The sequence below is a fragment of the Nymphaea colorata genome, chromosome 1, assembly GCF_008831285.2.
Source record: "Nymphaea colorata isolate Beijing-Zhang1983 chromosome 1, ASM883128v2, whole genome shotgun sequence".
Lineage (NCBI taxonomy): Eukaryota > Viridiplantae > Streptophyta > Magnoliopsida > Nymphaeales > Nymphaeaceae > Nymphaea > Nymphaea colorata.
The window spans coordinates 40,753,622-40,768,952 of NC_045138.2; the positions used below are offsets into that span (position 1 = coordinate 40,753,622).

Consider the following 15,331-nt stretch of genomic DNA (forward strand, 5'->3'; position numbering starts at 1 on the left):
ATTTGAGTGATATGAGTGCTTTTATGGAAGATTTCCACAAGCTGAAAAACTTTAACTTACGTGAGTCGTGAAACTTAATCTAAAGAAATTATCTTTCTTATTAAGGGTAACATTGTTTTCTAAATGTATTTTAACGTTTTTCCTTGTGTATTTGTAATTATAGTAAGCAGTATCTACAAATACTTTAAAAATTATGCCGTTGTTTGCAAATCAGAGTTGCAGGTAGAGAGAGAGAGAACCGAATACCGCCACAGCCGATGCGGGGAGATCGAAAACCATGGCTTTTTCTTACTTTTGCGGTTTTCCGTCTTGAGGGAAACGACGGCGACGGCCAGAAGCCATCGTCAGTTTGAAACGTTTTTCCTTTCGCAATTCCAATTCTCTCACAGCCTGTAGCGTCAAATCCCAAGTTATTCCCAACACTCTTTTCCATTCTCCGCGGCAACCAGATAATTCCCCCTTTCGCACAAAATTCCATGCCTTTTAGCCCTTCTTTTGAAGAGAAATGAAAAAAAAGCAAGCAAGAAAACAAAACACGCGCAGGTTCAGACAAAAGAAGCCATTAACGATGGTACGAATGCTTTTTCTCTTCATACGATGGATCCACCGACTTCCGCTCTCTCCCTCTTCTTCCGCCCTTTGAGTCCGATCGGCTCTTGACCGCAGATTTGTCGACGCACGGGATTCGGGAACATGTGGGCGTGCTTAGTGATCACTGATGATCGATCGGAGGAGGTTCAGTCGGATCCCGATAAAACATTCTCCAGTTGGAATCAGACGAACAGAGTTCTTTCTGATTATTTAACGTATATGCATTCATCGATCTTTTCTTCTTCCTTTTTTCTTTATATTACCAAGACATTCCTTTGTCCAGATCATTGTTCATTAGCCAGAAACAGCCAAATTCATTGCCAGTTTTAATTGTGTTAAAAAAATCCATTTATTTACTCAAAATGATTTTTAAAATATTTTTTTAGCGATTCACGACGGAGTCACTAATCCAGACAACACTGGTTCAAATGCATGTGCTTAGCTGCATGTGAGCCGAGTTGAGCTTGTTCCAACTCGACCTCACTCAAAAAATTTGACCTCTAGTCGAGCTGCATTTGAACGGCTTGAGCTCGACTCAACTAAACAAATCAAGCTTGAATTCGACTTGTGTTAACCTGCCTTGTTTTTTTATTTTAACTTGTCAACTTGTTTAACTCATTAACTCGCCAATCAAATACTTACAACTAAAACTCAACTCGTTTAATATTTTCAGCGTAAATTTAAACTCAAACTCACTCCTTTATAAACAACAAGTAGACCTTGAGCCTAGTTTTTTTTTTTCAAGTGAGTTGAGTCAAGTCTAAGTTGGCTCAACTTGTTCTGCAGCCCTACTTAGCTCCTCATCTTGCTCTTGTGTGATGGAATTCAAATAATGTTGGGCTTCGGGTTGAGTACCCGACGAGTACCTGGTACCCGACTAACTCGAGCCTAAAAAAACAAAAATCGGGCCTACTCGGGTGAGTCCGACTGAGACCGGTTCGACCCAATAAAAAAAAGACGGAATTCTCCTTGTCTCACCCTTTTCACGCAGTGGTTCCTTTTAGATGACCTTTCTAAGATGCTCCAACATTTGCGTATGTGTGAAACCGGGGCATAGTCAAACCCATAAGTCGGTAAAGCTCTCAAAGAGACTCTTGTCAATTTCAATCGACCTAACTTAGTTAAAGGATTTCGTCCAAAGTTGAGAAACACCAAAGTTAAGTTATCAAAACCAAAAATCAAGTAGTAAATCTCTTCAAAGCCAAAGATTGGCAGATTCAAAATCCTAAACTGACTGTTAAAAGTAGTTGGTGCTCTTACCTCTATGAGAAGGGCAGATTCAAAATCCTAAACTGCTAGTTTCTTTTTTTTACCTTCACTTTCCATCCTAAACTGTTAGTTTGGAACAACTGTTGTCCATGTTGCAGATTCAGGGACAGAGTGTGCATGTTCTTTCAAACAACATGCAATGGATTAAAGCTATGTAACAGGTGATTCGCAGTCAAACTCGACTCCAACCGGTTTCCCACAAGACTGAAGTCGCATCTTAATTTTTGTTGTCGTACTCCCTCTAAGGAACTGGATATCATTTTATCTTACTCCTTGCAATCCAATAGTGAAAAATGCTATGCATGCAGCCATGGACGTAGGAGAATCTTGTTTTCTAACCACTTAAAATACTTGTGCCTTCTTCATTCTCTCGTTCAATTTTTTCAAGCAAGAGAGAAATGGCCTCGTTGCTCACAAAATTCGGGTGCAGCTCGAGTCCAACATGAGTACGAACACAATGACAATTGCTACGAAACTCTCGCTCTATTGTGCCGGTCATGAATTCCATTGATTCTCGTTCTCAGTTGCTTACTTGGTGGTCTCTCCTCCTCACAGCTTGCACATCGTAGACCAGGAATCTGGATATTAGGTTTGCATGTCACCTTTCAAAAAGCCCTCGACAAAAGCCAGTTGGTGGAATTAATTGAGTGGTTGGATCTGGTAAGTGGTTCTATCAGATGCACAGTTCAGAAAAGATCTGCAAATATCCAAATGTCAAAATTTAATTCAAAACAGTAAGTTAAAAGTTTATTTATGTATGCGACCTAAGTTTGGTTGGTGAAATCATCTAAAACTTTTTCAACAGCCACGCGATGCAAACACAAACGCGGCATGGCAGGACCACGGCACACCTGCAACACTGTAGTCAGGCCGTTTAAATGGGTGCATTGTCATGAGATAGACGGGCCATAAATAGGGCTGCAAGCACCATGCTCATGGATCAAGCCACTTGATGCGCCCAAGCCAGAGGCTGGGCTCAGTCCAGCCCACACCAAGTAGGGATCGCGTCACCGTGTGAGTGATATTGACCAGGTAGCTGCAACAGAGTCACCAACCAGACGGGTCACCAACCGGTCCCGTCGAGTGATGGGCAACAAGTCGAGTAACTTGAACTTGACATTGTTAAGGTTAGCTCGAGCTTGACTCATATTATAAAGATGTCAGATGCTCCAGCTTCTCGAGGGGTTTAGCATAGCTGGTCGAATCAGTAACTCATTAGTCATTGGTTTCATTTCTATGGTATCTATCCGGCTTGAGGAAGCGAACCTTGGCTCCTTGTTCTTCTACAAAGAAAGAAAGATCGTTTCCTTCAGGAATTGGTTCCACTCAGATTCAGTGCCATTTCAGCCCGGTCGAGCCAAGCTGGGACCAAGAAAAGGCCTTGAAGGACGGTGCCAAGCTCAATCGCTGAGACTGGCCTGTATTACATTGTCACAAATATGGTTCTCGAGAAAAAAAAATATCGGTGAGGTTTTTCTCGGGGATTTTTCAGTAAAATTGTTCATTGTCAGGTAAATCGAAAGGTGAAAGTTGCATGTGTTCCTCTGGTGGCATAATCTGGTAAGCGTATGCCTAATCCCAACTTGCCTGAACTTAAAAAGAAAGGATTCCAAATAACATGAAGAAGAAAAAGATCCACTGAGGGAGATATCGCTATTGCCAATCCAATTCTTACATCGTATTTACAGATAAAAGGGTAGTTGAACAGAAATTGAAGAATTAGAAGCTAAGAACATAGTAAAAAAAAAAAATAAAAACAAGTTTTTTCAAAAAGAAAAGGAGAAAAATAAGTCAGCTGAAGTTTTGACAAAAAAAATGCCAAAACGAAAAAAGGGAAAAAGTGTTTTTGTCCTTTTTCTCATTTTAGATGTTTTTTTTTTCATTTTTTAATGCCAAGCTGTTTGTTTCTATTTTCTAATATTTATTTATCGCTTATCTATTTGATGTTGTCTTATTAGTTTCTCATTTCTTTTATTTTCTTCAAATTTTTAAAAGTTTATTGTATTTTTTTCATTTTTTTCTAGTTCACCGTATTGTACCTGAAAAAAACATTGCCGTTTAAAACACAAAAACGATATTTGTGACTGTAGCTAAAACCAAGTTCAAAGCCCTAATTAACACCAACACTAGCTTCAGGAAATTGTTTAGTTTGCCATGTTTCAGATGGTTCAGCAAGGACTCGAGTGGCTCGGATTTTAGGTTGTGCATTCAGTTGAGTCTGAATTCATTTACGACCCATTTGAAAAAACATGTAAACCATGCATGCCAAAAAACTTGATTTTACAATCTTAGTCTTCGAAAAATATTTTGAAGCTAAAACCAACTTTTCGGCGTGGTTTTGGGATGGTCTTAGTTCCACGGATCTGATGAGTGATTGTTTTTGGTGACACGAGAAGAAATCCACATCAAAGTTCATAGTTTACCAAACCAGCGATCTCAGGGCAGGCCTAAGATCTGAACTTGAGATGCCCGTTTTGCTGTTTGTATTGTCAAAAGGTCTCATCTCCGATTTGAATCAGGAAAATTTTAACTTAAATTCGGGGATTTGAAATTCTGAAGATCTACAAATCAGATTAGATAAGAGGTAAGCAGATTACGTCCCTGGAATCATCCGAACTGGGTGCTAGGTGAATAGTTTGCTTATGCTTTTGATGACCGAATTTGGATTTCTTTGATGGTTTTTGTGATTGTCCAAGTTTCGTTTACCTCTGACTGTTAGTCACATACGGAGCCCAAGTTAGCTGCTGGGATAATTTTTGAAAAGATAAAAATTAACATGAACCTCGGCCAAAGGAAGTGACTTCTTCGAGTGCAGGAAAGAGATTTTCTCCACAGATGTCTCTTCAATCTTCATAATTCATATGGCCCCATGACAGCATGAGAAATTTTGTCCCAACCAGATCTGTGAAATATATGTAGAGAAAGGAAAAGATGGTGGCCATTGTTTTAGATTTGTTTCAAGGAATGCAATTTCTATGGCGAGGTTACGCCTCCTTTTCAACAGAAATAAATAACCAAATTGCATCTGAGAAGAAGATTTTCGCCTTTACAGAACTGGAGAATGTGGCATTTCAAGTTGCCAATTGAAAAAACTTGTTATGCCTTCGTCCTTTATTCATTAGTTGAAGGAAAAGTCTAGTCCAGAACCCTCGTGGGAGTAGCCGTAAGACCCTTCAGGTCCTCCCCACTTGCCTTTCATATTTTGTTCATCGTATGCATGTAGCTATTGTACTTCATGACCAGAAAGACAAAGTTCTTAAACATTCGATTAAACTTTGGCATCATATACGAGACAGATAAATAAATAAACAAACAAATAAATAGGCAACAGCTCGGTAATGTATTCCTGGAGTTTTCTTAAAAGACACTTGAAACACTCTGATATATCATGATCAGGATGTCACAACCACATACAATTAACAAATTCCAGATCTTTGTAATATTAGAAAGCTAAGGTCTTTATTCAGCATATTTTTTGCAGGTCTAGCACAGCCAAACAAATGCAAGTGAAGACCTTAAAGATGGCAACATATGCCCAAGATTAAGAACATATAACCAGTAGACACTCCATGGCTATGTTTCTTCAGAAGAAATGACCCAACTGAGTCCCCTTTCTGAAATCAACTTTATTAGAACTTCACATTACCTTCATCTGCCGCATCTGCTTACCTAGAAACTGCAGTTTACAGGACAAAGATTGTCAGCTGGGCAGCTACATAATAGTATAAAGCAGATACCAGTCCTTCATAAAGGACACTGTACCTTGACAATTAACTGCATGCTTGAATTGTTCTTGCATGAGTAAAGCTCATTGCAGAATGGTGCACGCGGGTTTCACACTTTGGCAATGGCATGACAGTTTCAAAGGCTTCAACAAGCAGCGCTACTTTCTTCCTTCGAGCAGGAGCCAACTTGTTCACTGCCTGCCTTAGTGCATAATCTAACATCCACTCCTCTGAGTTTTTTCTTTCATCCATCATCTGATGCCGAAGATCAACCTTCTCTGCATCAGGGTCAGGCTCAATAGGCAGGAAGCTTGGTCCTCTTGGGTTGAACATCCTTTCCTCATTAACGTTCTCCACTTTGCGTTTGGGATTTGCCCTATATTTGAGGCCACTGTAGTTTGAGACAGGAGGCTGAATGGCGTTCATCACAGGCCTCATGACTTTCTCATCTTTGTTCATGCTCCCAATATCATCGTTGCTTTCAAAGTTGGATACTTCGCTTTGGTTACTTGGGCTTCCGTCTATACCTGTGTTACTGCTCTTCTCAATGATGAAATGGCTTTCAGCTTTAGGAGGACTCCAGACACTTTCCTCTTGTTGCTCAGTATCACAGTTCATTTGCAGGCCATCTTTGGAACAATCATCAACTGATGTTGGTTTGTTCTGATCGCCAGATTCTCCTGATGAAACGTTACATGGACATTGGCTATCTGAAGATCCTAAAGACTGAATTTCAGCTAGTTTGGCGGTGCAGTTTTCTTCATCAGGTACTTCGTCCCGGGATTCGACTTGAAAATGTTTGCCACCTGTTGCATCCTGATGATTTTGATCCTTCACAATATCAAGTTGGACGAATTCGATGTCCTTTTGAATAACGTTTAGGTTGCTATCCCCTGTGACTGTTTCATCTTTTGCTTCAGGGACCAACAGCGGAGGGGGACAGTTCTCTGTTTCAAGGTCATCAGGATGTTCAATCACTTTGATTTGGATTTCCTCGGCAACGTCTTGAACAGCCAGGTCAGAGTTTTGAGTGACCGGAAATGTCGTCTCATCTGCCACAAGATCGTCCTCAGAATAATCAGGAACTGCCTCTACCATTGTTTGCACATCTGAACATCCCTGGCCATCTGATGCAACTTGAACATCCACAAGGGCTTCTTTGGCATCATGGTCATCCTTCAATTCGCAACTTCCTTCAGCAACTACAAATGCTTCATCACCTTCAACTAACCGATTATCTGGATTAGGAATATCATCTTCATAATCCATAGCCTCTTGCTCTGTTGTATAGAGTTCTACTACAATCACAGTGGTTTCAGTTTGAACTACAGGTGCAGTAGCTTCTGTTTGGACTTGTTCATTGGTGTGGTTGATTTCATCTCCTTGAGAGGTGGGAAAATTATCGTCTAAGCTTTCATTGATCACAGGCTCTAGCTCTGTTGGATGGAGGGATCCCATGACTTCAGTCTGAACCTCTTCCTTGGGTATGGTGATTTCATTCTTTTCTGCAGCAAGAATATCAACATTAGGACAGAAGTCTATAAATTCAGTGTAAACTTCTTCCTTGGTTGTTCCGATTTCATCAGTTTGATCAGCAGGAAAATTGACCTCTAAGACTTCGGAAGCTATGAGGTCAAGCTCTATTGGATAGAGTTCCACAAACTCTATTAGTTCAGCCTGATCTTCTTCCATTATGACTATTTCATCACCTTGTGCAGCAGGGTCATCAATCTCAACGTTTTCAATGGCTTCACTGGAGTCCTCTGGTAAAGGATTGCCGGTTTGATCACAGAAATCCAGCGGTGTGCTGTTGCTGAAGGGGTTGCTATCTGGTTCATCATAGATTAATACTGCTTCACGCACCAGAGGAGTACTTGCGTGCTCTGGCTCACCATCAGTGAATGAACTACCAGAAGTCTCATCATAGAGACTTGCTTCGTCATCCTCTTCCATTTCTGTGATAGTGTCCGAACGTAATCCAACTTCATCTGATTCACTTCCACCGCAAGCTTCAGAAGTCACGTCTTCTTCTGGAAAAAAACTGCCATTCTCATCCGAAAGCTGGTCCAATGCCACATTGCAATCAATGCTTTGAGAGGCTCCTGACAAAGCAGCTGCAGTATCTGCATCTCGCAGACAGGAATCATCAATCCTGTCTTCATGATTGCCACCGTCTTCAGCTTCTAAAGAGACGTTTTTCTCATAATGTGCTCTGCTTGATACAGTTTCTTCTGCCTTTACACAATCCTGTTCTGATTCCGAGGCAATTTTTTCACATGAAACAACTACGGATTCACTAAGTTTTTTTGCATCATCTTCTTCATTTGTTGGTTCCGCAACTTCATCATCGGAACAAATTTCCATGTTTCCACACTTACCAAAGCTCTCGACATCCGTTAGATCAGGTGCCCAATCTGGGAATATCTCCAGAAAGAATTCATCACTCCAATCTCCCGTCAGCAGTTCACTCTGTTCTTCATTCCAACTGTGCGGCCACCTCGGCGAGCTGATCATGTCCGTCCGGAACACCTCTTCACTTCTGACAGGCACCAAATTCTGCCCTGTATCTATTTTTTTCTTAACTTCTTTAGCGTTTTTAATCCTCCGTGGTATGCTTCCTTTCATCTTAACGCTCTTCTGAGTCTTCAGCAAACGCCTCCTTGCTGATATGAAGTGCTTCAAGGGAGGCAAGGGCTTATGAAAATGCCCATTGAGAGAGCAATAAGTATACGGGCAGACCTTAAAGATTGAAGTTCCTTCAGATTCTGTGCCTCCAGGATGAAGGTCCAAATAATCAGGGAACTTCGAGTCCTTTATTGTGGAAGAACAAGTCGAACGCGCAATATCTTGCAGTGAAAATAAAGGCAGCCCAGTAGCCTTCATGGAAGGCTTGATCGGCTTCAAGCTAGAGGACCTCGTCAATTGCTTCACGTTCTTCGACGCCGACGCCGTCGTCGACTTAGAACCACGAGCGTCAGGCTTTTTACGAGTATAATTCGAATCTCTAGCCCTCTGAATTCTATTGCTGGTTTGTGTTTGGGTGCTTACCTGCACGTTCTCCTTCCTCTTGTCTGAACTGCTTGTGGGTTTCATGTAGTTTGGCGATCTATCCTCCATCCTGGTTGCCGTCTGCTTCTTCTTGGCGTCCTCGTCCTGTTTCGGAGGTGATCCAATGCTACGCCAGTCTGCAAGTTTTAACGATCGAGATCTTCTCAGCTTCTTCTTCAGCTCACCACCTCCCCTGATGGATTGAGAAGGCCGAGCAATCATCTCCTCATACAGAGGAGACTTTCCCGCAGTTCGTCGGTCCAGTTTAATAGAATTCTTCATTTCTGCTCTGTTTCCGACCTTGTTTTCTGCCTTTTTTTGCACCATGGTGGAAGCAAACTTGGATGGTGCGGATCAAAGAAGAAAGTTGGGTCGGTGCCTTGTGCCTTCTGGTTGGTGGCTATGGTGCTCTGTATTCCTTCCCTTGATGGGTGAATGAATTGCAGATAGAGGAAGGAAAGGGGAGAAGAAGACTTTCATGGTGGGTTAGATGGGAGTGGGAAGACGGAAACAAGGTTGGAAGACGCACACCAACCATGGAATTCCATAGCTGATTTTCATCAGCTACAGTGGCCCTGCAATTGACATACAAAGTTTTTCTTTTCTGCGAAATCTTTTCACCGTTCTTCTATGAGGAATTCATGCAGGAACCTACAGCATGTACCTAATCTCCAAAACGGACCTTGTATCTTCTAATTGTTTCAAATACTTCAAGCAATTTTAGCTAGGAGCCCGTGTTTGGAGATTATCAATAAGAGTGTGCCGCTTTAAAAATTTAAATGTAAAAGGTTGTACCTTAAGTTGAAAGTCTCTTCCATTTGTTTTACTTGAATCCACCAGACTGGGCCCTTCCATTTGAAAATTTGGATATGAATGGATGAGTCCCTTGTTTTCTTATTGTGCTGCTTTTTTCCTCTTACTGGCGCTATTGGCTTTCTGTTGCATTATTAATTTGTTTTCACTAGCTTTTTAAAACTTAGGTGGCCTTGATTCTTGATGGCCAAATTACATATATGCCCAAAACCCTAATGTCCAAAACTTGAACAACATTGATTCTTCTGCACCAAGTTATTCCTGCCTGCTCAAAATTAGGTCTATTTCTCAAGAACCCATCAAACCCAGGTGGCTTTTGACCTAATTTACATGCTAAGCTCATTTATTAAGCATAAACTAAGCACCTAATACATGTTCACCAAGTTAAGGCATCTCAAAGGCAATGAATGTCAAAACCCTCTCTCCCCTAAATCCCCTCCTCAGCCTGGGTGTAGTTAGCCTTAATTTTGGTTGGATGTTGATTCCAATGCATTGGTGGCAACCATATATGTAAAAAGCTACAACATATGGGAAAAAATAATTCAGAATCTAATGTATCTGCAGTAATCTATCTACATGATCCACTGCAAATAAGTTTATCAGATTTTAAGGCTTCAATTTGCAGAAATATTTGCTTAAAATGGTTGAATTATACTGGAGGGTTCTTGTGGATGTGGGCCCATGGGGCAAAAAAAAAAAAATCATATCTCTTCCCCCTTTGCTTTATTTTCCTTTATTTTATCCTTTTGTTTGTTTTTATATGGTATCAAAAAGGATATTTTATTTATCAGGTTGGTGATTTCTTACTTGTTCCTGTGATATATATATATATATATATATATATCGTATTATCTTTACGACAGTTCAGTTTGTTGTAAACAAGTTCTCTAATATTGAGACTTCATATATTGGGAAGTCAAACTATAACGAGAAAGAAGGTAAAGGTCTTTTTTTTTGTCGGTCGAAACCATATATATTTAATATTTCTTTCACTTATTTATTTCTCACCATATCATGCTCGGCAGGTTCGGTTTCCTTTGCATATTTCAGATAACCAAATCAGATTCGAATGGATCGTCGGATAAAATTTCAACCTTCCATAAGCCAATATTTTGAAATACACGTTTCTACCACACATGCTTTAAAAACATCAATATGCTATGTTGGTGTGATTATCTCTGGTCTTCAGCTGTTGATGATAAAACATATATGTCAAGAATATAATGTTCTTTCATATTAAATGAAGTGCTTACCGTTCCCCTTATCTCTTCCGGCCTTGTTTGCAGTATTTTAGGGTTTTACAGTTTAGGAAGTTGAAGTCACGTAAGCTCGAAACGAAAACTGACCGCTTACCAGCCTCTGCTGCTTCATCCATTGCACCAACCTCTCGAGATTGTACTCGGCTTAATTAATATATTATAGGATAAGACAAAGTTAAGAGTTTAGAAGAAGAATTAAGGCATGAAGGGTGTTTTGGTACATTGAAGAGAAGTACAAAGTGGCCGGCTTGTATGACCCGGCAGCCACCGGGAAAAGGGTGAGGAGGAAGCGTGAGGGGTTTGGAATGAGGAAGACTACAAACAAGGGTCGGCTGCCGGCAATAAAGGGGGTCCGGAGGGTCCCTCTTCACCTTTATGGACGGCTTGTTTGATTTCTTTTGGGTTTCCAACTTTTAGTCCTACCTCACTACCACATCCCCTTCATCTTTTTTCTTTGTTTTCAACATTTGGATCTCCTGTTACACATCCCTGACTAGAACATTCTAAAGCACAGCTAATCTCGCCAAGGGATGAACATTCTTTTTTGGGTTTTTCATTTTTAGTTGTGATCGTTATGTATCTTTATCACTTGGCTAATGAGATGGATGAAGAAGTTTAGGTTCAGTAAGGTGATTTAGAAGTTCGTTCCTAATCAGAATAAACGTCAACTCCATAGCAATGAAGGAAAAAAATCAAAGTTTCCTTGTGTTTGACTGCCGCTCGTCTGATCAAAGATCTTAGATTTTTCAAAATTTTGGTTTGAAAGATCCCATTGTATATCAAACTCTCACCCTTTCATATGAGATTCACGAATTTCAGGCCTAATGGGGATCTCAATTTTATAGTTCTTAGGTAGCAGTTTGCTGGAACTATGTATTTAAATCAGACCCTCAAATTTAAGATCCAAGATAACCAAATGCCCACTAACTCTAGCTTGCTGATAAACCCAAAAAAGAAGAAAAACTCTTAATCTTTTATGTTTTTTTTTGTTATACTTTTCAACTATTCTCATCTTGCAGCTAGTCGTGGGCATCTTCTGTTTCAATGCGGCACTTGATACACCATTTGTTTTTGGGAGTTTCTTTATTGGTATTAGGTGTTCGGAGATTGGTATTTGGTAGATCACAATTCACAAGCAATCGACTAATTGGATCCATATCCATATTATAGAAAAAATATTGGGTTTTCATGCAAGAATTTATTGGGTTTCGTTTTTCATGCAAGAGATTGGTTTCGTTTTTCATGCAAGAATATTGGGTTTTCCTTAAATTTAAAGATGCTTTCTCTCATTTTCTTCTCCTCCAGAAGCTTCCTTCTCCATTATTGAGATGGGATCGTCGTGCATGGGACATGTGCATATGAGACTGTGATATGATAAATGAGTCAGATCCTAAGACTAGATGGTAGGACCCAGATCGTGAGGTTCGGATATCGACGTCCAAGCCAGTTGGAGGGACGGCAATGACGGTTTGGAGCTTACCGGAATCCAAAGCACCGGCCGACCAATTTAGTGCTCCAACTCCAAGCGTCGGTGCTTGGTTAGAAAGGGAGGTGTCCCCAAATGCCAGCCAATTTGGAGTACAATTTTGGATTCTTCACCAAAAGGCGTGGCTAAAGATTACGGTAGTGGTTGATGTACGTTACTCCATCTGGTGGCTTGTACGTGAACACAAAATAAAAAAAGTCTGTGTAAACACAAAAATTGAAAATTTTTAGTTAGTAATGTATTTTTTATATTTGAATTTAGTTTAGTTCTACCCCGATTTAATTTGACCCTACCCGGATAAGTTCGATGGACGATTTGGCTCAGTCCTGAAAAAAATCTTGGCTTCGCCCCTGCCTAGCATAGTTTGTTGAATGTGCAGTTGCATAAAAGGTGTATCTTTACTTCAATTCTCATAGGTACTATTCTTCTGAATTATAAACAAAACAATAAAATCACCAGTATTATACCCAAGGACCAAGTATCGTAAGATCCCAAGGGCCCAGGACTGTGAGGGCTGGTGGAATGAGAGGAGACCTTCGGTCCTCTTTTCCGATGGTTGCTAACCATCTTCCTCACCAGGATTATACCACTTTATATGTTGCCAATTATTAAAAAAACTGAAAGCATTTGTGATTATGTAGACTGAATGATGAAGTTGTATTTCTTAAACATGTAAGATGCCTTTTATAAGTTGTAGAAAGAAAACAGACCGTTGATTTTTAAATTCTTAGGAGGATTTATTTGCGCTCATGAGAAGAATGTAAGTTTTATGTGAAATGTTTTGGATAAGGAGATCACATTTGGTAGATATTGCAAGAAAATGAGTGCAGATTGTTAAAAATGAAAAAAGAAAGACTCGCTAGTTACACCAGTTAAATAACAATTTGAACTATTGAATGACTTTTTCTGAGTGCCCATATCTTCAATTTTTCAAGTTGGAAATTATTTCTGTAGTTTAAAATGATACCTACCCACTTCCTTGTTTCCTCTCAGGCAAAATATCTAGGCACTGGGATGAAGCTATAAAAAAAAATCAAATTGTCATTAGTAAAAAAGTTAAAGTGGCACTATTCTCTCTCTCTCTCTCTCTCTCTCTCTCTCTCTCTCTCTCACACACACACACACACACACACACACACAGGCACACATGTGCAGGCACACACAAAAGACTAATTTGAAGGGGAACCAAAAACAAGATACCACTTAAATTTAAACAAAAGATCATGAAGGCTAATTTAGCAGAATACATATTTTAGATCAACCTATTTTTGTGAAAAAAAAAAATTATTTTTGACTACCAAAATTTTAGTGTTTTACAAATTTATTAATTTTTTGAATGAACAAATAACACTTTTAAAGCTCAAAAATCATATTTATAAGATTATAAAAATATACATTGATAATCTATTTTAAGAAGTCTGACGGATATAAAGACTCACAGACAAGTGTTCGTATGCATCCGTTATAGGAGGAACAACATGGACATGTTCCAGTGGGAGGAGGCGGCCAATTGTGTGAAAGTGTTAGAATGCTAATGACCACATCCACATTGAGAAATGAGGTGAGTTTTATTTATTGATCATTCACCATTTTCAAAGATATTGAAGTTGGTAGCGCTATTAGAACATATTCCCAACGCCGTTGATAATCCCAAGAAGTGAACCCAAATCTCCAGTGGAGGCCCATGAAAGCTACCGCCAATAAATATATATATATATATATATGAGAAAGAGTAAGGTAGGAAAGAATGGGACCTATGGAATCAAATGCTGTCGATTACCATACTTTCTTCCCTTCACAGGAGGTCGAAAGCATCTTTCCTACCGAATTCGCCTCCCAATGGAAGCAGCACTCAAGGATTCATGAATGGTGTAAAAATGTTCTGTTCCTCGGCACACGAGAGTTCATAACTACTGTAAGAATATTTTTACCCTTCCCTCTGTCTGTTTTCAAATTCGATGCAAGAAATACGAAAATTGTCAGATGCACCTAACAGTGAAAAGTTGCAGAGGATGGCTAAAAATTAAAAACTCGCCGTTATAAGCACTTGCTAACAGTCAAATAATCTGTTGTTATACCAGAATAATAGGTAATGCTCTTATAACCACTGTTGCAGATATCACGATATTTTAAAAAATTTGGAAATATTAATGAAAAAAAACCAAGAAAATACCTTTTTCTTAAAGGAAAAAATAAATTCTACTTTTTGGATTTTGATTGCGTCTTTATCCCACTTTTTTTCCTTTTTTTGTTTTTTTCCTTGTTTTTTTACATCATTATCATCGTACATCATCGTACATTCAAATTTAAACTGAAATAAAGTTACTTGTCATCATTAAAACATTATTTGTTTTCTCTGATGTCTTTTTATTATTTTTATCAAATTTTCTAATGTTCTTGTTTTTTCTCAAAAATTTCTCTGAATTTTATAAAAAATAACTTCACCAAAAAAATACACGAAAAAAACCTCATCATTAAAAATACAAGAACGACATTTACCAGAATACTTCTACCCACTATTTTTTAGCCATAAATTTTTAAATTTTAACTATCCAGCAAACATGGGACATCCAACAGTACATATTTCAAAGTCGAGGGAATCTGGTTTAAAATGGCCATTCCCTTACTAAATAGGGCCTGCAAGCAAGCAGGAACAAGTTCATGTGCCTGTGTCGAGATGTGACTAGTGTTGGAACTTTGTGACCTGACATACTGTGGGCTCACAGGTCCGTAGAAACTCAGTTATGTTCCAAGAGAAGGGTGAGCCTTCCCCTTTATCCAAACATCTGAGCACCAAGACCCCTTCACATTCTTGACAGTTTCATGAGACAAGCATGTATTTCACATATGGCTGTTCTGTGACACTGGTCATGCCTCCCCTCTAGGCTGTCATCTTTGTCTTTATTACATTCCAAAATAATTGTTAACTTCTTAAAGATATGGACAACAACATGGCTTGACTAGGGTCACTAAAGGCCAATGGCAAGTCATGAGGGTAGAAAAGAAGAGCAATTTCTTCTAATTGACTCATGTGGCCTGCATGGTGGTAATTGTGCTTGGGAAGCAATCGCTCATGTTAAATTTGCAGTTATAATGGCTGACACTTCAGCTTACCAAACAGAAAAAAGAAAATCATTTTT

The 15,331-nt window shown here is 39.4% G+C and overlaps 1 protein-coding gene across 1 annotated transcript; it reads right to left on the minus strand.

Moving 5' to 3' along the window:
- Nucleotides 1-5,177: 5,177 nt before the first annotated feature.
- On the minus strand, nt 5,178-9,281 carry LOC116256562 (calmodulin binding protein PICBP). The gene is made up of 2 exons (XM_031632960.2): nt 5,623-9,281; nt 5,178-5,536 (listed from the first exon to the last, which is right to left on the minus strand). The coding sequence occupies exon 1, from the start codon at nt 8,958-8,960 to the stop codon at nt 5,631-5,633; it is 3,330 nt and encodes a 1,109-aa protein (XP_031488820.1). The 5' UTR covers nt 8,961-9,281; the 3' UTR covers nt 5,178-5,536; nt 5,623-5,630.
- Nucleotides 9,282-15,331: the final 6,050 nt, after the last annotated feature.